This window comes from Seriola dumerili, unplaced genomic scaffold (genome assembly GCF_002260705.1).
Source record: "Seriola dumerili isolate Sdu_G_001 unplaced genomic scaffold, Sdu_1.0 BDQW01000003.1, whole genome shotgun sequence".
NCBI classification, from domain to species: Eukaryota; Metazoa; Chordata; class Actinopteri; order Carangiformes; family Carangidae; genus Seriola; species Seriola dumerili.
Genome location: NW_019174258.1, coordinates 15,271,806 through 15,291,541, shown reverse-complemented (window position 1 = coordinate 15,291,541; position 19,736 = coordinate 15,271,806). Strand labels below are relative to the sequence as shown.

Genomic DNA, 19,736 nt, shown 5'->3' with positions numbered 1-19,736 from the left:
TTATATTGCAATTAATGTTTTACAAGGAGTTTAACCTCTTGGTAAGAGGGTGTAGGTCAACCCCTTTTAAGCGTTTATTGATTGTTGGTTACATCCAGCAACAAAATAATTATGGCTGCTGAGGTTATGTCTGCAACACAACAATCTCTCATCAGATAGATCCACCTGGAGGAATCGCAGCCTCGGTTGAGTTGGCGACTCCACATGTATGGAACGCGGCCCTGCGAGGTTGTAGGTGTAACTCGGGAGTCATTGAACGCAGCCGCAGCGTGCCTTGTTCCTGTCTTCGTCACATATCGGGGATCCCTGGACTAAACAGTGCTTCCTATCTGCTGAGCAAAACAACTCTGAAACAAACTTACTTTATATAGTCAGGCTGTTTTAAATACAGAAGAAACGTTAACAGGGATCGAACAAAATGCCTGCAGTGTCTAAAGGGGATGGGATGCGTGGCCTGGCCGTGTTCATCTCTGACATCAGGAACTGTAAGTTTGTTTATCACATTCATAGACAGTTCTTGATTTGCTAGTTATAAGTTAGCCGGTGTAACGTTGACCAGCATTATCGATCTGGCAGGTGGTTTCTTGAACATGCCAAGAACCGTGTCTGTTGCCATTTCTATCGTTACCCACACATTTGGTAACTTTAACTTGTCAAAGTGGACTGAGTCAACCGCTCAGCTGGCTAGCATAGACTAGCGTCTGTTAGCTGCTAGCTTCCAGCTGCTAACGTCATGTCGAAGGGCGTGGACCGCACCGCTAAGTGGAGATAACGCCAAACTGGCATTTTTGTTAGTCTGTGGCTTTTCTGGTTTGTCTTGCTACTTCTACAGTTTTTAAACAGTTTCCTGCCAGAAATATAACGACTTCTCCCTAAAACCATTTACACATTTCTGTGCAACGTTATAGCTGACGGTGGCACTAGACTTTGTGAGGGATATTTAAGGTAACGTCTATAGGACGTACACAGCTACAACTAAGGACAGCTCTGGTGTGTTTTACTTTTAGACTCCCCCAGTTTGGGTCTTAAAAAACCGCCCAACTGGAGCTTTAACGTTCCCAATATTTTCAAGATGGAGACCTTTACAGACGCTGGTGTCTGTCTGAGAAGAACATACATAATTAAAGACTCCATTATGGTCACATACATAAATATCACATATTCATTGTGCATTCAAGTGTATTTCTGAAGGGCGGTACTGTTGCAAAACAAGTTGTCATTTCCACTGTCCCCTTTGTTATGGTCTGATAAAGCTACTGCCTTGATCTGTTTGTCAAGAAGTTAAGAGTCACTCACTAGAACTGTTCTGAGAATTTGACACTAACAAAATGAAAAAATAAATCATTATTAGTTGACTTTTACATCCTGGGGTTAGGATTCTGTAATTAGTGGTATTAATAGTAATTAGCACAAAACTGTCTCATTGTTTTATAAAGGTCTTGCAATTTTATGGTCTGTGTCTAACAATTAAGAGAAAACTGACTTCTTGTAATCATGACATATGTGTTTGAAAACTGTGAGAGAATTATTTGAGAACAACATGAACAGTTATCAGATAGTGAGTGACATGTCCATGCCAACACTGCTCAGGCATTGTATTTGTTGGGAATGTCTAATCACAACCACACTTAAAGCTCTTACTGATCTCCTCGTCTTGTCAGTCCCCCAGTCTCAGCTCCTGTAAGATAATGTCACAGCTTTGTTCAGAAGTTCTGCTGTTTCAGTGTATGAAATCTGTCAGCAGCTATCAGCAAGTACACTTGGTCCCAAACTGTTTCCATAGTTATCAAATTCCAGTAAAATGGATACAGTATATAGTCACCACAGGTCTTTATCACTTTACTATTGCTTGATACTTATGTAGCATCAGGGCTGGAGAGGGTGGTGTATGTAAGCTCACTCTGATAATAGACAAAAAGTGGAGGACACATCTGTTTCCTCAAAACCAAGACATAGGTGTTAAAGTTTTTCTAAAAATCTGACCCACAACATTTGATAACTTCAATGCCTATGTCTCATAGGAGATCCCTTTCTTGTAATTATGAGATGATATTCTCATACAGATCTCGTGGTTATGAGATACAGGTGTCATAATTACAGGAAAAAGTCTCCAGTTTTTATTCTTTATTAAATGCATTGTTGCAATTGAGATGTTGTTATGACTTTTATGTATTTCAATGTGTGATATACACTCAGTGGCCACTTTATGAGGTACACCTGTACACCTGCTTGTTATTGCAAATATATAATCAGCTAATCATGTGGCATACACGCATGCAGACATGGTGGAGAGGTTTGGTTGTTGTTCAGACCTGCTGAACTGATAATCTTTTGGGATTTTCATGCACAACAGTCTGTAAAGTTTACATAGTGTAAAACAAAAAACATCCAGTGTTTGTTAGGCTGCAGTGGACACACGCTCACCAACACTGGACAGTTGAAGACTGAAAAAATGCAGCCTGGTCTGATGAATCTGGATTTTTGCTGCAATACGGAGATGGTAGGGTTAGAATTTGTTATAAACTAAATGATTGCTGATGGTGGTCTGATTGAGGTATGTTCCCTTGCCATACATTAGACCCCTTTAATACCAATTGAGCATCGTTAAAAATGTTGTTGACCATGCGCATTCCTTTATGGCCATAATTTACCGTCTTTTAGCAGCTACTTCCAGCACCATGTTATAAAGCATATGTCATCTCAAGCTGGTCCCATGAACATGACAATGAGTTCATGGCTCTCTAATGGCTTCCACTTCATGTTGGGGTTGTAGTTGAATGGGAGATTTGCAGCATTAATGTGCAGCTGACAAATCTGCAGCAACATGATGCTATCATGTCAACATGGACCAGAATCTCTAAAGAATATTGCCAGCTTCTTGTTGAATCCACGCTATGAAGAATTGAGGCTGTGGGTGTACCTAATAAAGTGTCCAATGAGTGTAGCTATTATGTTTGTGTATAATGGAGCTCCAGTGCCCTATACAGAACACATAGAGGTTGCATTGAGTGATGTAATTTTTTACGAATGATGTACACAGGAAGTGTAGTTTTTTCCTCTCACTACATAACATGCAAAATGTCTTGCAGGTAAAAGTAAAGAAGCAGAGATTAAGAGGATAAACAAAGAACTGGCGAACATCCGGTCCAAATTTAAAGGTAGGTGAACAATTCTGACAGGCCACGAGTCAAGGTTCTCATTCCATTCAAAGACTGATACGTAAGACCTGGTGGATTTTTTTTTGATTGGTATAAAAACCTTGGTCTTTCTATGACATCAATTTTCCTGTTGCTGTTTGCTGCTGCTGTTTCGCCAACTCATGTCGTGACTGTGTCTTGACTTTGTCTCTATTTTTTTAATGGCTGTTTCTACATATGCAGTGTTAGAGGTTCACACACCTCACTGTAAATCTCCTGTTGGTGTTGTTTCTCCTGCCACCTGTTCCACGCTGCCTATAATTAGTTTGCTCCAGAATGAAGCTGTCTCCTCTGCTCACAGTGCCCAGCCTTCTGCCCTGTGTTCTCTCTAATATATTCCCTATGTGCTCCCCCGCCCTGCATTATGTCAAGAATGTTTTTCCCTGATGATGATTATTTGTCCTGTGAGCTTGACTTTTCCTTCTACATAAATTATTATTAAAGTTATAAAGATTGCCATCCACAGTCGCACCAAATACAACACTGGAAAGGTTTGGAGGGAAGAGGTTGCAGATGCTTTTTGGCAATTCAACAAGCACTTTCATTTCAAACATAAAGACTCATGTGCTATTGTGTTTTAGTGCCTCATGGGGAAGCACACATAAAAAATAATCCAGTTCAGACTTCTGTTAATGCATGTGCTGAACAGTTTCAAGTGTGATACAGGGTCTGATGTGATTATAAAGAGCAACAGCTTTTACAGCTACAGTAGTAGCATTTCTCTGGACATCAGAGGCTACAGTCTAACTGAAAATTAGAAAACTGAGGAAGTAAAACACTGACAAAAACACAGCCGTGGTCAAGTCCCTCCAGGATGCGTACGATCACAAGAATTAGCAGAAATGTGACCAATCACTGCAACAGATCAATGTCAGATCAGTTTTTTAGCAGAAAAAAAACTTTGAAAGAATGTTTGCTAATTTTACCGCTGTTTTACTCATAGAAATAATCCAATTCAGACTCGCTTTCATTAGCCAAAGTCAAAATAGAAGGGAAACCTCAATCTGTATAAAGAAACATCCTTGTGACTATAGTGAAATTTATTGTCCTTTGTAGTTTGTTGGGCTTCCCTTCAACTTGTGTAATTTCCCTGCATTCGGTTTCTGACTCACTCTGACCAAGCGTCTGGTTGCCAAGTTACCATTTTTAAAATTGTGAAAAATAAACTTCTAATACATTATATCCTGTGGAGCTTTTTTTGAAAGTGCCAAGGAGTAACTTTACAGATTACAGGCCTCCACCTTGTTACAGTACAATAACAATAACACATTTCTTACAATTCTAGGCAGGGTGTATTGAAGGACAACATGAGTAATAATCTTGAGTGTTGATAAAAAAACTATATAAATATTTGTGGATATGATAAAGTGTGAATCAAAAGCGCATGACAAATTAAAATATTGACAAGTGCCAACTCTGAATGAACTCTAAATATCCTAAACAATACTTAGAGCATTCCAGCCATGGATTATTTGACTATGAAACTTGGGTTCAGCTGAACTTCCCTCTCTCTTTTCCTCTGTTACTCACCTGTTTGGTCTAAAATGACCATACTCATAAGAAAATGACAGACCACCAACATCCCTGTGTTTGTAAGTTCATGTAGACATTCAAATCCATCTTTGTGTGTGTGTGTGTGTGGGTGTGGATGTGCGTGTGTATATTTGCACGTGTGTGGACAGGGGACAAGGCTCTCGATGGCTACAGTAAAAAAAAGTATGTCTGCAAGCTGCTCTTCATCTTTCTTCTGGGCCATGACATCGACTTTGGACACATGGAGGCCGTCAACCTCCTCAGCTCCAACAAGTACACGGAGAAACAAATTGTACGTTTATCTTCATGTTCATCAAGTGTCTGAAGCTGAGAGCTTGTTGACTGCTATTTGGTAGAGTGGCGCTAAAAACCATTTTCCTTTGTCTCCTCTCAGGGGTACCTGTTCATCTCAGTGCTGGTGAACTCTAACAGCGACCTGATCCGTCTCATCAACAACGCCATTAAGAATGACCTGGCCAGCCGCAATCCGACCTTCATGAACCTGGCTCTGCACTGCATCGCTAACGTGGGCAGCAGAGAAATGGCTGAAGCTTTTGCTTCTGAAATTCCCGGCATTTTGGTGGCAGGGTTTGTACATACACATTAATTTATGTTTCAAATTAAATTAAAGTCTCAAACAAAATACAGTGGAAACTGCTCACAGTGATCACTTTTATCTGGGTCAAATTGATCACTATAAGCGGATGATTATTATAACCAGACTCTTTTCCTTCTTCTTTATCTCATGCAGATTACCATTGACATTTGTGTAATTATTACATGAATATAAAGTAATGGAAACGGACAGCTTTTCTATTTACTGATAAATTAACATAAACTGTGCTGTGGCCCTCTCCTGCTCCAAGCCTGGTCTGAGTGTTCAGGGTGAAAACACAGAACAGGAGGTAAAAGAACTCACTGAGCCGTGGCGGTGAGGATATCTCACACACACTCATTGAACGTTTGTTGGGAGAGCAGGCAGCAGAGCTGGGTGTTATGGCTTCAAAATCACAAACTTGATTACGATTGATGAACAATTACTTTGGCGCTTATTGGTCTCTCTCTTATTTTGTGCCATGCACTCTTTGTATTCAGGAATGTGATTGTGTTAAACAAATTGATTGTGTTACCTGTCATCATTGACATTTTTCTGCAGTGTTTGCATTTGAATTTTTGTTTGGTGTCATCTTCACTAAGTCAAAACGTGTCCAAACGACAGACATGTTATTCTTTGTAAGGTAGAAGCTGCTCAGGTTGAGGCTCAGTGTTTGTGCTTGTGTCATCCATATCGTCAGCGTTGCTCTGAGTGAACGCGGACTAATGTTAGTTAGACGAGGCTGAGGCATGTGACTGAAGACAAGTTCATGAACGCACATATTGGGGGAAGTATTAACCAACATGAGCAAGATTAAGGAGGTGAGAGGTTGTAAATGTTGGCTGATACTTTTTCAGTTAATTGCCCTAGCAGGCAGATCATTATTCAGTGGCACCAAAACCCTCGTACACAGAAGTTAGAAGAGAGCCTCAGCATATGACAGCTTGTAGTACAGGGCTACAACAGTTTAAAATGTATTTTTCCATATATTAACATGTATGAAAAGACCAAAATAAACTGTAAGCAGATATAGCAGATATAAGCTAATTATTAAACAGCATTTGTATAGTAATGAGTCTGTCCCAAGCTGTTTGATCCATATAATGTAAGTGGTTGATCAGTATAAACTGTTTCCTTTGTATTCGTTCGCTATAAACATTCATCAGTAGAAAATGATAAATGTTTGTCAGTGGTTTCATATCGGTCGTGGACTCCAGTAGCTCTTTGTTGTATTTGATAAACATCTTGCACTATGTCGCAAAGGCAATTACAAAAATCAATTTTTGACTTAAAGCTGTAATCCTTAAGATTATGCACTTACTGTTGCCACTGGTAACCGCAAAGCAACCGGGACTGAAATCTTAAGGATTCCCAGTGTGACGGTGACCTTTTGAATTGTACTGTATGTTGTGTATGTATTGGGTGATGATGATGTGTGATGATGTATTGTGCTTCTATCAGGGACACCATGGACAGCGTGAAACAGAGTGCAGCATTATGTCTGCTACGACTCAACAGGACGTCTCCTGACCTGGTGCCCATGGGCGAATGGACAGCACGAGTGGTCCATCTGCTTAATGATCAGCACCTGGTAAGACTCTACTTATGTCCCATTTCCATATAATGTGCTGATTCTATGCAGATTTTCAGTGTCTAGTATCAGAAAGAAGAATCCTGAAAGCACAAAGGAAATGGAGATGCCTACAGCTGGAAAAAAATGAAATAAATTATCGTCGGTGGTGAAGCAGCTCAACAAAATAAAGTATCAAAAGTGTGTTGATTTGTTTTTAGTGTATTAACTGCTATAACAATCAGTATGTAGTACATACTATTTAGAATTGGCATTTAGATTTGGTACACAGTGTTTTGTATAAATGCTGTCGCTCTGTTTTCAGGGAGTGGTCACAGCAGCCACCAGCCTTATCACCACTCTGGCACAGAAGAGTCCGGACGACTTCAAAACCTCCATCTCACTGGCTGTGGCCCGGCTCAGTAGGGTGAGTGTGTTTCTCTAACTTCACACATTGTCTTCATTTCTCTGAGGTCAGAGATAAAAATCTGACCTGTGTTATCTTGTTCTCTCCTGCCCAGATCGTGACCTCTGCATCCATCGACCTACAGGACTATACATACTACTTTGTTGCTGCACCGTGGTTGTCTGTCAAACTGCTGCGCCTCCTACAGTGCTACCCTCCACCAGGTGTGGTACAGTACAGTCCTGTGTTTGTGGAGGGGAAATAATGATCCAGCGTAGAAACATACAGTTCCATCACCTACATCTAGTTGTTCTAAAATTTTGCAACAGACATTTTTATTTTTTCCAACAGCAAAAATTTCAACAACCACCAGCCAGATTAAAAATAGTAATACTATTATGGATATTCATGGTCCCCAGATGATCATTCCTGATTTGATTATTCTACTTTGTGTCGTTTCTTGTTTTTGCCTTTTCTTCTACTGCCAGGTCAATTTATCAGCTTCCTCCACCAGGTAACTAATGGCCACATTTTCATTAAATTTACTGTAGGTATAGGAGACCCATTTTGATAATTTCATTATTACCTTTTCTCTAGAGCAGCGGTTTCCAACCTTTTCCAACTCACTTGAAAATTTCAGAAACAATACAGAGGCCAAATAACGTGATTTATAACACTTTTTACTTCAATGATAACGATCGAACATTCAGGACTGAACTGAAAGCAGGCAAACATGTTCGTGGATCACTTGTTGATTCACCATCTGTCTCTTCACTCTTTCCCTTTAATTCTTCCCGTTGCTAACCAGCTCTCCACTTTGATCCTCCACTTTTAGCGCTCAATCAGAATGAAGATAGCAAGCAAGTTTACAATGTGGTCCGGCAGCAAAGGGTCCAGCTGACAACAACATAAAAGTTCCTATCATCCCACCAGGGGCCACAGCCCACAGGTTGGGAACCACTGCTCTAGCATCACCCTTATGCTTTGTGAAACCACAGCTTGCCAATACTAGTGCAGTATTCAGCAGGATAGTGGACACCCAGCTGCTGTGGGAGTCCCTAGATTGACAGTTGAGCCAGAATAAGGCTTCCTCAGGTTCCACATATCCAGGTGACCCCGTGTGCCTGTTCTAGTGGCTGTTTCTTTTACACACGTATGTTATATGTTATCGATTGTTTTCATTCAGTCTGTTTTGAACTCGCCTCCTGTCAGGAGTTGAATATATCAGTCAACATGCACACACAGGTTTGCACAACACGCAGTTGAGATATGGGAGGTGTGTATGTCGGCTCCCCAATGAACCTCTGCCTCTGACCTACCATTACTCATCACACCCCTCTGTGCGTAGGTTTGCAGAGATGTCTACGTGTCGTTTTGGAGAAGCTTGAATCATATCCTCTCCCAGAAATCCTGCCTCCAATACAGAGATGTAAAATTTCTCCGGAGCTTACATTCATAGATATAATTAATTTTAATCTATTTCATGACCTTTTCTTTCCAGATGTGCATATCCCAGCTGCAGTCTATCAGCATCAGTTGTGTGAGCACTGATGTGTGTTGCACTTAAAGGTGTTGACTTGTAGCCACAGTTCCGGTTGATTTATTTTATTGGATGGAAATCTGTGAGACTTGCCACTTTGCCTCCTCTTTAACTCTTTATCACATTTTTTAGAACACATCTCTGCCCCATGATGATAACTGTATAATTTATCTCTCTACTGTTTGCCACACATCATTCTGAATCCAGTCTGCTTTGTATTCGTTTTTCACTTCAGTGCACCTCTGTTATTGGACGACCTGAAGCTGGACAAATTGTCCCTTTACATTTCTGGCCATGCACAGATTGAATAAACAAGATACATCATATAAGTAAGACAGCTGTAGAGGTGTAGGTAGGCGTGCGTTTTTCACTTTGTCGTTTATATAATTATCTAATCATCTAATTGGAAAAAACATTTCCTGTGCTCACTCAGACATTCAGCAGAAAACCAGCCACGTGGGCTTCCCATTGACGTCTGTAATGTCTCTCTTTGTAAAGTGACATTACACAGAGTGATCTGATTCATCATTATTATAGTATTATAGTAAATGTATAATGAAGCCCTCATACTGAGAGTTTTGGGAAGCGGGGATGTTGACAATAGTTAAAGTGAAGGGTAGCAGAGTGTTAAGAACAAAGCCTGTGTTGTTGCAGAGGATGCAGCGCTGCGAAGTCGTCTCACCGAGTGTCTGGAGACCATCCTCAACAAAGCCCAGGAGCCGCCCAAGTCCAAGAAGGTCCAGCACTCCAACGCCAAGAACGCAGTTCTGTTCGAAGCCATCTCCCTCATCATCCACCACGACAGGTTCATATTCTGTCATTAGTTCACATTCCTGTGTTGTGGGACACTTGTGGGTCTGTGGATGTTAAAGCTAGATTCTCTCTCTTGTCTCTAAGCGAACCCACCCTGTTGGTACGAGCCTGTAACCAGCTGGGCCAGTTTCTGCAGCACAGGGAAACCAACCTCCGTTATTTGGCTTTGGAGAGTATGTGCACGCTGGCCAGCTCTGAGTTTTCTCATGAGGCAGTGAAGACGCACATAGAAACTGTGATCAATGCTCTAAAGGTGAGTCCTTCACCAGCTCTGAGCCTTTTATACGCTTTTGGAGATTAATGTGAAAGTGATGATGATGTGTAGAGCTTGGATAACTTCTTCTAGAACCTGATGGTTTCTCTTGAATGTTTTTTTAAACATGTGATCAGTGAGTTTGAAATGTGACACTGGAATTATTATGCTCTTTTTAAGTGGTTATGAATTATTAATTATTAATAGCTATGTAATAATTGAAAGTTATTGAGGGTGGAAGAAAATTAATTGTTAATTGTTCATAAGACAGGCAGGTAAATTAATGAGAACAGCTTACCAACAAATTAAAACAAAACAATAATGTTGAAGATGATGACTCTCCACAACTTGGACACTGGAAAAATACAGTTTACAGACAGTGCTGTGGAACTTGAAATACTATAGCCATCTGTCAGAATTTTGGCTTTTGGCTTTTTAGACCTATGTTTCAGTTTGTTAAGTGTAGGCAACATTGAATATACAGGTCAGGTCCATAAGTATTTAGACAGTGACAAGATTTTTGTAATTTTGCTTAATTCTGCTTAATTTGTCATGAAACAACAAGGGGACAGGCCAGGAAATTTACCCTTCAGCACCATTGTTGTGCAGATAGAACAAATCATATAAACTGTGTCACTGTCCTAATACTTACAGACTAGACTGTACACTAACTGTAATAATAAAAAACTGATTCCTTGACCTTTGCTGGATCACTTGGTCAAACTGGTTCTACATGTAGAATTAAAGGGATGAAGATATGTTTTTGTATTTTGAAGAGAAGTATCATTGTGTCAGCATGCAGATGGTGTTTGATTTAAGATACAATCTACTTGACAAATACATATGTGGATTTTTTTGTTACATGTTAAATCTGTGACACAGTTTATAAAATATTTAGGTAATTAAATAGATCAACCATCCATCGTCTGTCTAATTTAATTTGATCCTTTTCTCACTCCTTTTCTCCATCAATTCAATTAATTTTTCTTCATTTTCACTGACAGACTGTTCACCTGTCAGTTCACCTGTCTGCCACTCACTGTAGATATTGTCAGTCATTAATTAAACACATCAACTCTTAGCTCAGATGTTCTTTTAGTTGCTCTGAGCAGCTTTGTGAATAACTCTTCAGAGGAAACTCTGCAAGGAACTTCAGTGATAAGGATAAGATGGTGGTAGGATAAGATACCTATATATTTACTCAGTTAATGACTGTGAACTTGATCAACATCAAGAGATCACTGCACTTCTTATAGTCAAAAGATTCTGTTCATTTCAATATTTGGGTAAGTATTAGTAGCAAAACATAGACAGGGATGTTTCTGTCTCTGTTTGGCTGTGCATAATATACCACAACTTGCGACAGCCTGGTTCTCATGTTGTGGTTTGGTCAAATTGATTAACTATGCTAATGAGACGTCTGTCATTTCATATCTTCTGTCCATGTGTATTTTCTGTGCAGACAGAGCGAGATGTGAGTGTCCGTCAGCGGGCTGTGGATCTGCTCTACGCCATGTGTGACCGCAGCAACGCCAAGCAGATTGTGGCAGAGATGCTGAGCTATCTGGAGACCGCCGACTACTCGATCAGAGAGGAGATAGTGGGTCCTCAGTCCAGGCCTGTACACCATGTAGTTCCTCTCTGTGTGCTGCTCTCGTCCTCAGCCAGTTGCTTCTGTTCCTCAGGTGCTCAAGGTGGCGATCCTGGCAGAGAAATATGCTGTGGACTACACCTGGTACGTGGACACCATCCTAAACCTCATCCGCATCGCAGGTGACTATGTCAGTGAGGAGGTGTGGTATCGCGTCATCCAGATAGTCATAAACCGAGATGACGTCCAAGGCTATGCTGCCAAGACTGTCTTTGAGGTGAGCATGGAGATTTATACATTCACAGATAAGAAATAACCAAAGAATACACAGTGGGAAGCCAATGAGGGATTGTATTCTTGTAGCTGGACTATGTGCGGTCCACTTGTACATGTTGGCTGAGTAGTTGCCACCTATTGCATTCAAAATCTTACTTGCAGTAGATGGCAGTTTGTGCTTTCTTCCATATTGTTCCTAATGTCCTGCTTTGTGAACACTTGTAGGCACTACAGGCTCCCGCCTGCCACGAGAACCTGGTGAAGGTCGGGGGTTACATCCTGGGAGAGTTTGGTAACCTAATTGCTGGTGACTCACGCTCCAGGTAGAAACAGCATCCACACAGTGCAGTCCACTGTTCTGACAATCATATCATTCAGTTCAGCTGATGTTTCAGCTCAAGTCTTTCCTGTTTGTTCCCCCAGTTTATAAAAGCAAATATTTTCTTACCTGCCTCAAGTTGTGTCTAGTCCTACAGATGGTTTCCCAGGTTTTCATGTATTTGATTAGAGTTTTTTTTGTGATATTCACAGCACAGCAAAATAACAGTCTCGCCTCCAGAAAAGTGTGTTTCTCTCAGACTATTTCCTCTATACGAAGTCGTCTTAAAGGTCCCATATAGTATAAAGGTCCAAACTGAGCCTTAAAACCAGCTGTCAGGACTTCTCTAACTTTGTAATGTCACAACAAAACAGTCATCGCTCTCAGCCACACTCCAAGCCCCGCCCACCTGGCCCCACCATACAACCTTGCAGGATTTGGTTTCTCTGAGTGTTTACCTGAAATCTGCTATATTTTTATTGGATCACTCAGAAAACAGTCAGCCAATCAGAAGAGAGGCTCAGAGCCTCCTCTCTTCTGATTGGCTCACTGCCTTGTTGTTACTAGAGCTCCAGAGAGAAGTATGAGAGAGGAGATTAAAGCTACATTGAGATGGTTTTTGGTTCTTAAAACCACAAATATATCTTCTTATGGATCAACACTTTAAATAAAACACAGAAGAAGAGGAAAATATGGAGCTTAAATCAAACCAACACTATCTGCATGGCTACATTTGAACAGGTGAGACAATAAGTATTTTTGTAATCTGGGTGAACCAAACCTATAAACAAATGTTGTCTAAAAACTTAACTGGGTATATTGGTTTAGTATTGTCTTGTGAGTTTAATTTTGTGACAGCTCTTGAGCTGACCTGTTGTTAAGAGGTTTTATTGTTACTGTCTTCTCCTTCAGCCCTCTGGTCCAGTTCAACCTCCTTCACTCCAAGTTTCATCTCTGCTCTGTGCCGACTCGGGCCCTGCTGCTTTCCGCCTACATCAAGTTCATTAACTTGTTTCCGGAAGTGAAGGCCACAATCCAAGATGTCCTGCGGTCGGACAGCCAGCTCCGCAATGCCGACGTAGAGCTTCAGCAGAGAGCTGTGGAGTACTTGAGGCTCAGCTGCATTGCCAGCACTGACATTTTGGTTCGTGAATTATGCAGAAAGTGGACAGAATACTGATAACACCTTTTCTAGTCTATTAGTCACACTCACTCATTCATGATTTTAAAGCGCTGCGCTGCCTCCCAACATATACCCATATAAACTCATGCATGCCCTTTACTGGAACCTCCTCCATACAGTAAATCTGATGTATCATCCGATATGATTACAGTGATGGTAAAGTAACATCACATCATATCTTTTCTGAAGTTTCGTCCACATTTCAATTGGAATCACTTGATATTTGTAATATTAACTCACATCCATAGTGAATAATAAAGAGTCATATTGTCATGGTATCCCTCAGTCTTGCCCCAAATGAAGACCACCTCTGCAAACGTCAGGATTAAAAAGTTACTACATATTTATAAAACTTTAACTTTCAGGGAGAAACAGCTGATTTTCCTTATCACACAGCAAATATAACAACATTTAATGACATAGTTGTTTAGTTGTTAATGCTGTCATCTAGTAAATAAATCGATCATCAGATAAGATTCGTCTGTTCTGTTTAAATGAGCTCAACAGAAGCTTCTGTGAAAATGACTTGATCAGTCACAAGGAGGTCAGGATGAAAAAAAATGCAGGTCAGACACTGCACACTACACAGAGTCTGAATCAGGTCTTGGTTTTTGTACCTGAGCTTGGCTGCAGTCAGAGTTGATTCGTCAGTTGTTTTATATTTACTTGCCAAGCAAATACGCAAAACCTGCTAGTTTGTTTGGAGCATTTTGAGCCTGCACAGTGTAGTACTGAGCATTATTATCCTGCATAACCCTAAATTGGGATCTACTGTGCTATTCTATACTTTTTTAAGGGTTATGTGCCGTATCTTCACAAGTCACAGTGAGAACAAAACTCTTTGTATCATATATTTTATCATATCATATCTAATACCAAAATCATTGCTGATTGTACAGTGGGCCGGTAGCTATCTATGTTTCCCAGGCCTAAGGCTTTATATCATAGTCTCGCTCTCTCTGTCCCTCCTCAGGCCACAGTCTTAGAAGAGATGCCCCCGTTCCCAGAGAGAGAGTCTTCGATCCTGGCCAAACTGAAGAGGAAGAAGGGCCCAGGCAACCTGCCTGACATCAACGACGCCCGGAGGAATGTCAATGGCAACACTGAGCACAGTGAGAAAACTGAACCCACAAACAAGGTAACTCCAGAGGAGGGTTGGAACAGGTAGAAATCTGGTCAGGAGAAGCTTGAGTTGTTTTTTTTTTTATACAAACACCACCCAGGAAAAACTTTTATTCTTAACAAGTGAAGAAATATCACCTCGGAATTTCTACTGCAACATTCATCTCTGATCTCTTAAACAAGCCTGCGTGACACAAACATTGTAACAGTTGTATTCTACATATTGTTGTATATTGTTCATAACTGGCTTACAGCTTTATGGTCTTTGCTTTCACTTTCTTTCATTCTCAGTATTTCCTTGATGTTCACCTTCACTTGTTCTTTCTCCTTCCTTCCCTTTTATCTCCGCCCCCTGTCGTTCTTCTCCTCTTTCTGCTCCTTGTCTTTCTCCGTCAGTCTTCTCTTTCACTGTTGGCAGACCTTCTTCCTACCAACAGACCTCGCCCTGCCTCCTCTAGCCCCATCATACTCTCTGCTGGGACCATGGTATATTGATAGCTAGAAACAACACACAGTGAATTACATTATTATTACATTATTATTTAATACCACTGAAGTGGCAGCTGCTCTTGTCTCATATTGTCTAATTATGTGGCGTGATCTTTTGAAAATGTCTCTGTGTGCCACACACCATTAGCATTATTGCATGATTAAACCCAGTGATTCTTATGTAGGAATTGAAGAGGTCTGGGTTCTGTGAGCAGATATCCATCAATCAGATCATCCCACACATAACCATAATCACACTATGCTGTATTAAAGTCAAACAGAAATTAGATTTCATCGGTACTGTAATTTGATTGGTTCAGAATCTGTGTGGGTGGGCACTAAAAATAGTTTGTTAAATCACCAACAGTGCTGTATAGGTTTAGAACTGGAAGACTGTAGTGTAACCTGTTACCTGTTACATCAACACTCCTCACGTTACTCATTGACTCTGTACATTATGTCGGCCTCACACAGACAACTTTCCAAGCGATGACATAGACAAGTTTCAAAATAAAACAGGAAATCATAAATACAATGTCTAAACGCAGTCATTTCATGAGGAAATCATGACAATTATAGTGTTGAGTTCCTAACTTTATGTAATAATAATAATATTTGATAATAATTAATAATAATAATGATAATGATGTAGAATTTCAAGGAGCAAAAGTCTGGAAAAAAAAAAAGGTTTTCTTCCAGTAAATTTCCACCAGGAGCATGATGGGAAATAACCTCTAAGGAATCTAGTCATAGTCTTGCAAATAGTGACTCTGCAAGATCCCTAGTCTTTACAAAATCTCATATTGTGAGACTAAAAACTCATTGACACATTGTCTTTAAATGTGAGAGGGTGTCAGACTTCAGTCGGTGTTGATTGAATCACAGAGTAGCGTAAAGAGTTGAAGTCACAGGACAACCCACTGTTCTGAGTTCAGACAGTCTAGACAGCTGACACCAGGAGGACAGTCTCATCATGATGGGGGGTGAACACAACATGTGAGTGAGCTGGAGCCTCAGGTGATCCAGCAGTTGTTGAAATAAAACCTTTAGCAGAAATCACAGACGCTGGATGTCTTAAAGAGACAGACACCTCAAATTGCAGTTGATAGCTAACTCTATCTATCAGCACTCATAGGCCGTTCACTTCTTCAATCAGCAGCCCCTCACAGAAGTTGACAGTGTGTTTCCTAAGAGTTAAGACTCTCTGTTTACTGTCAACCATCAGCATGTGAAATGTTCAAACACACAGTAGCTGTGGTGTTATTATGGTTCATATTCATATATAAGTTTCAGTTTGACTTTAATGTCCATGCTTTAGAAAGTAGAGATTTAAATAGAGCCCTCAGTGATTAGCTGCGTATTTGGTCTGACACTGTGGCCTCATATTCAATTATTTTGTATTTAAGTATTCATATCAAATATTTATGTATAAAAACACTATACACTTAGTGTGCTTTGTATGTAGATACTGTATGTTAAAGCTGGTGTTTGCTGATGTTTCTCTCTCAGGGTTCAACTCAGTCCTTCACAGACCTGCTGAATCTAAACTCAGCCCCCTCAACAGGTGCCAGTCTTCTGGTCGATGTCTTTTCTGACAGCTCTACACTCGCGTCCACTGACGTGTCTGAGGAAAACTTTTTCAGGTGGGAAGAAACTGTGAGCTTGGTTGATGAAATTAAGCTGTTTGGAAATAGTTACACACCGGATGCGATTTGATTTCCCCCCCTCCCTCTGATCTATATATCCCAGCCTCTGCTTAATTATTTTTATCTCCAGTGGGGATATCTAAGGCCCGGTCAGACCTGGCATTAACATCCGTCTCAGGGGATCTGATCACAAGTGGACAGCTCTAAACACTTGTGATCAGATCTCACTTCCTGCTTTATATTCAAATAAACAGGTATGTGTTGATGTTTTTAGCCAATCAGACCAAGGGTCCGTTGTCAATGTGTCTTAGAGAAATCAGGTTTTATCCATTTGAAATGGTAAAATATTTTGGTTCATTATAGACTGTGTTGGGACTAATCAGTGTCAGAAGTCGTCAGTGGAGAGGTCAGTCCTTCAATGTGTACCAGGACGCACTTGTGTTCATACTACTAAAAGAATGTGGACATGTGGTCCAGACCACCTCAGAATGTGGTCTGCGTGATCAGATCTCAAATGCATCCTCAATGTGTCTTGGGTAGGTTCACACCTGAATTTAGAGCTGTCCACCTGTTATCAGATCACGTGAGACGGATGTTGATGCAGGTCTGAACAGGTCTGAACAGGTCTGAACAGGTCTGAACAGGTCTGAACAGGTCTGAACAGGGCCTAAGTGAAGCACTGCAGTGTAAGAACAGTCTATAGTGCAAGCAATAAAATTGCAATGTACATTTAAGATTAAATACTTCAGTACTATTAAATACTAAAGTTTATAAATCAGTGTTTCAGCCGAGTGCCGCTGTCCATGGTTCTGAAAGGGGGATTTAATTCAGGCACGTTAAATTTGCATTTAACCTTTTGTTTTGTTGTGTATGATATGTCTGCATGAGGAAAGGACGAGGCATGAAACTGAAAATATCACACTAGCAACTTCATTAATTAAATTTGAAAAATAGATTAAAATCTTCCTGCAAATACGAGAGTTAAGTTCAAGTTCCGAAATTGTTTTATTAAAGTATTCTATAAATACTTTAACAACTGCAGAGGCCGAGGTGACTTTTAATTTCTTGTATGGTTCACACTGCAAAAACACTGTATCTCCACTCCAGTTTGTAACATAGGCTCAATATATTATATATGTACTGTGGATACTTAGTCTGAACAGCCGTGGTCCTTTTTTCCATGTCTTTGAATGGGTTGACAAAGTGAAAACTTAAAAATATTTTTAATTAAGCAGAAATAGAAGTTCTCATAATTCTCTGTACATTTGTAACTGTGTGGTTGTAAATTCCAGGTTTGTTTGTAAGAACAACGGTGTGATCTTTGAGAACCAGCTTCTGCAGATTGGACTGAAGTCTGAGTACAGACAGAACCTGGGTGAGCAGCTGTCTCATACTTACTTGAGTTCTTCTCATCAGCCTTCATCACTTTTAAGTTTATTTTGAAAGGACACCTCTGACAGGCATCAAGTGTTAGAGACTGATGAGAAGAATCAGATGTGAAATGGGATTAGTAATTGTATATCATTTTAAATATAGTGGATGTGAAAAGTCGACAGTTTTTCTTCTGTTGTCCCCCAGGTCGAATGTATGTTTTCTACGGCAACAAGACCTCTACCCAGTTCCTCAGCTTCTCCTCATCAGTGACGAGTCCTGACTCACTCAATACTCATATCCTTTCTACTGCTCTGCAGCTCTGCCACAGGGAGTGGTAGAGTTTATTTAACACAACTAAATCAACAAGTACTGCTACTACTTCGCAGTTGAGGATATTTTTCACTTCAGTTCTGGTATTTGTAGACTCCTTGACTGTTGTCTCCACAGCTGAATGTCCATGCGAAGACAGTAGACCCCATAATAGAAGGTGGGGCTCAGGTGCAGCAGATCCTCAACATCGAGTGTGTGTCAGATTTCACAGATGCACCGGTTCTCAATGTCCAGTTCAGGTTGGTGTCTGAATCCAGACTTATTTTTTTCTTTAGGGGTGTTCAGTTAAAAATCTGCTCCTTTCTGACTGTGTGTGTGCGTGCGCGTGTGTGTGTGAACAGATACGGTGGAACTCTGCAGAACCTCGCAGTGAAACTCCCTGTGATGCTGAACAAGTTTTTCCAGCCCACAGAGATGACGTCCCAGGACTTCTTCCAGCGCTGGAAACAGCTCGGAGCGTAAGATTCACTTTGCATTATCAATTCGTTATCAGCAGGAACTGATATTTGGCCCTGTTCAAACCTGGTGTTAACGTGCGTCTGACCACTTGTGATCAGATCTCACTTCCCGCTCTATATGCAAATAAACAAGTATGTGTTGTTGTTATTAGCCAATCAGACAGACAGGTGTGTTGTCAATGTGCTTGTGTTTGTGTGTGTGATCGGACCACCTGAGACAGATGTTAATACCAGGTCTGAACAGGGCCTACGTCTCTGTCAGAAAAGGCAGAAACAGCTGCTGTTTGTCTCTGATGTTTGCAGGCAGATTCCTTTAATTTTTTGATCATTTCTTTTTTTGGATCAATATTAATCTGTGTCACTAACACGTCTGTTTTATGACTAAAGGTCAAATCAGAAAGTCGGTGTTAATGTAATGTGCACAAAGAATAACAGCAGTTCACTGATGCCTGCTTCTAAAATGTGAATATATTCAAATCTCATGATATGAAACAAAGTCTCTTGGGGTTTGACATATCCAACTATTTAAATAAGTTAACTTTTCTTCATTTTTTTTGACACTATATAGACCATTTATGGAGTCATCGATTAATCGAAAAAATAATCAACATATTAACTACTAATTAATTTTAGATGTTGAAGTCGGTTCTATTTCAGATGTGGCTCCAAGTTGATAGAATACCTGATTTATCCAAATCTGTTTTTCGTCTCCTTGAGCTTTTTCTGCTCACTGAGCATCACAGTCAGGCAGCAGGCTGGTTTATTCAGTAGCTTTATATATATATATATATATATAACTCGAAAAGCACTTGACAAAAGCACTGATGTTCTTTCTATCGTGTCTTGGATACAGTACCATGGAAACAGGTAGTGTGTGTAATGTGAAAGGTGTTTGGAGGGAAACGCCAAAGAGAATCAGCACCGGATTCTGCAGTTCCTCTTACATCTGTGTGTTTTTTAAAAGAATCTTTCAATATATATATATATATATATATAATAAGTAAAAGACTCCCTGTACTTGACCAGAGATCATATGTAAGG

General features: G+C 40.3%; 1 protein-coding gene across 2 annotated transcripts in view; it reads left to right on the top strand.

Moving 5' to 3' along the window:
• Nucleotides 1-303: 303 nt before the first annotated feature.
• LOC111218989 (AP-2 complex subunit alpha-2) overlaps nucleotides 304-19,736 on the top strand; it is a 25,413-nt gene continuing 5,980 nt past the window's right edge. Inside the window, exons 1-20 of one of the 2 annotated variants that reach the window (XM_022741519.1) lie at nucleotides 304-485; nucleotides 3,090-3,158; nucleotides 4,880-5,022; nucleotides 5,125-5,318; nucleotides 6,787-6,916; nucleotides 7,221-7,322; nucleotides 7,417-7,525; nucleotides 9,496-9,646; nucleotides 9,739-9,907; nucleotides 11,370-11,507; nucleotides 11,593-11,775; nucleotides 12,000-12,097; nucleotides 13,006-13,237; nucleotides 14,250-14,414; nucleotides 14,795-14,884; nucleotides 16,397-16,530; nucleotides 17,826-17,908; nucleotides 18,112-18,201; nucleotides 18,353-18,476; nucleotides 18,579-18,695. In XM_022741519.1, coding sequence (XP_022597240.1) covers nucleotides 419-485; nucleotides 3,090-3,158; nucleotides 4,880-5,022; nucleotides 5,125-5,318; nucleotides 6,787-6,916; nucleotides 7,221-7,322; nucleotides 7,417-7,525; nucleotides 9,496-9,646; nucleotides 9,739-9,907; nucleotides 11,370-11,507; nucleotides 11,593-11,775; nucleotides 12,000-12,097; nucleotides 13,006-13,237; nucleotides 14,250-14,414; nucleotides 14,795-14,884; nucleotides 16,397-16,530; nucleotides 17,826-17,908; nucleotides 18,112-18,201; nucleotides 18,353-18,476; nucleotides 18,579-18,695 — 2,588 coding nt within the window. In that variant the 5' untranslated portion in view covers nucleotides 304-418. The remainder of the gene's footprint in view (nucleotides 486-3,089; nucleotides 3,159-4,879; nucleotides 5,023-5,124; nucleotides 5,319-6,786; nucleotides 6,917-7,220; nucleotides 7,323-7,416; nucleotides 7,526-9,495; nucleotides 9,647-9,738; nucleotides 9,908-11,369; nucleotides 11,508-11,592; nucleotides 11,776-11,999; nucleotides 12,098-13,005; nucleotides 13,238-14,249; nucleotides 14,415-14,794; nucleotides 14,885-16,396; nucleotides 16,531-17,825; nucleotides 17,909-18,111; nucleotides 18,202-18,352; nucleotides 18,477-18,578; nucleotides 18,696-19,736) is intronic. The other variant, XM_022741528.1, reaches the window with a different exon arrangement.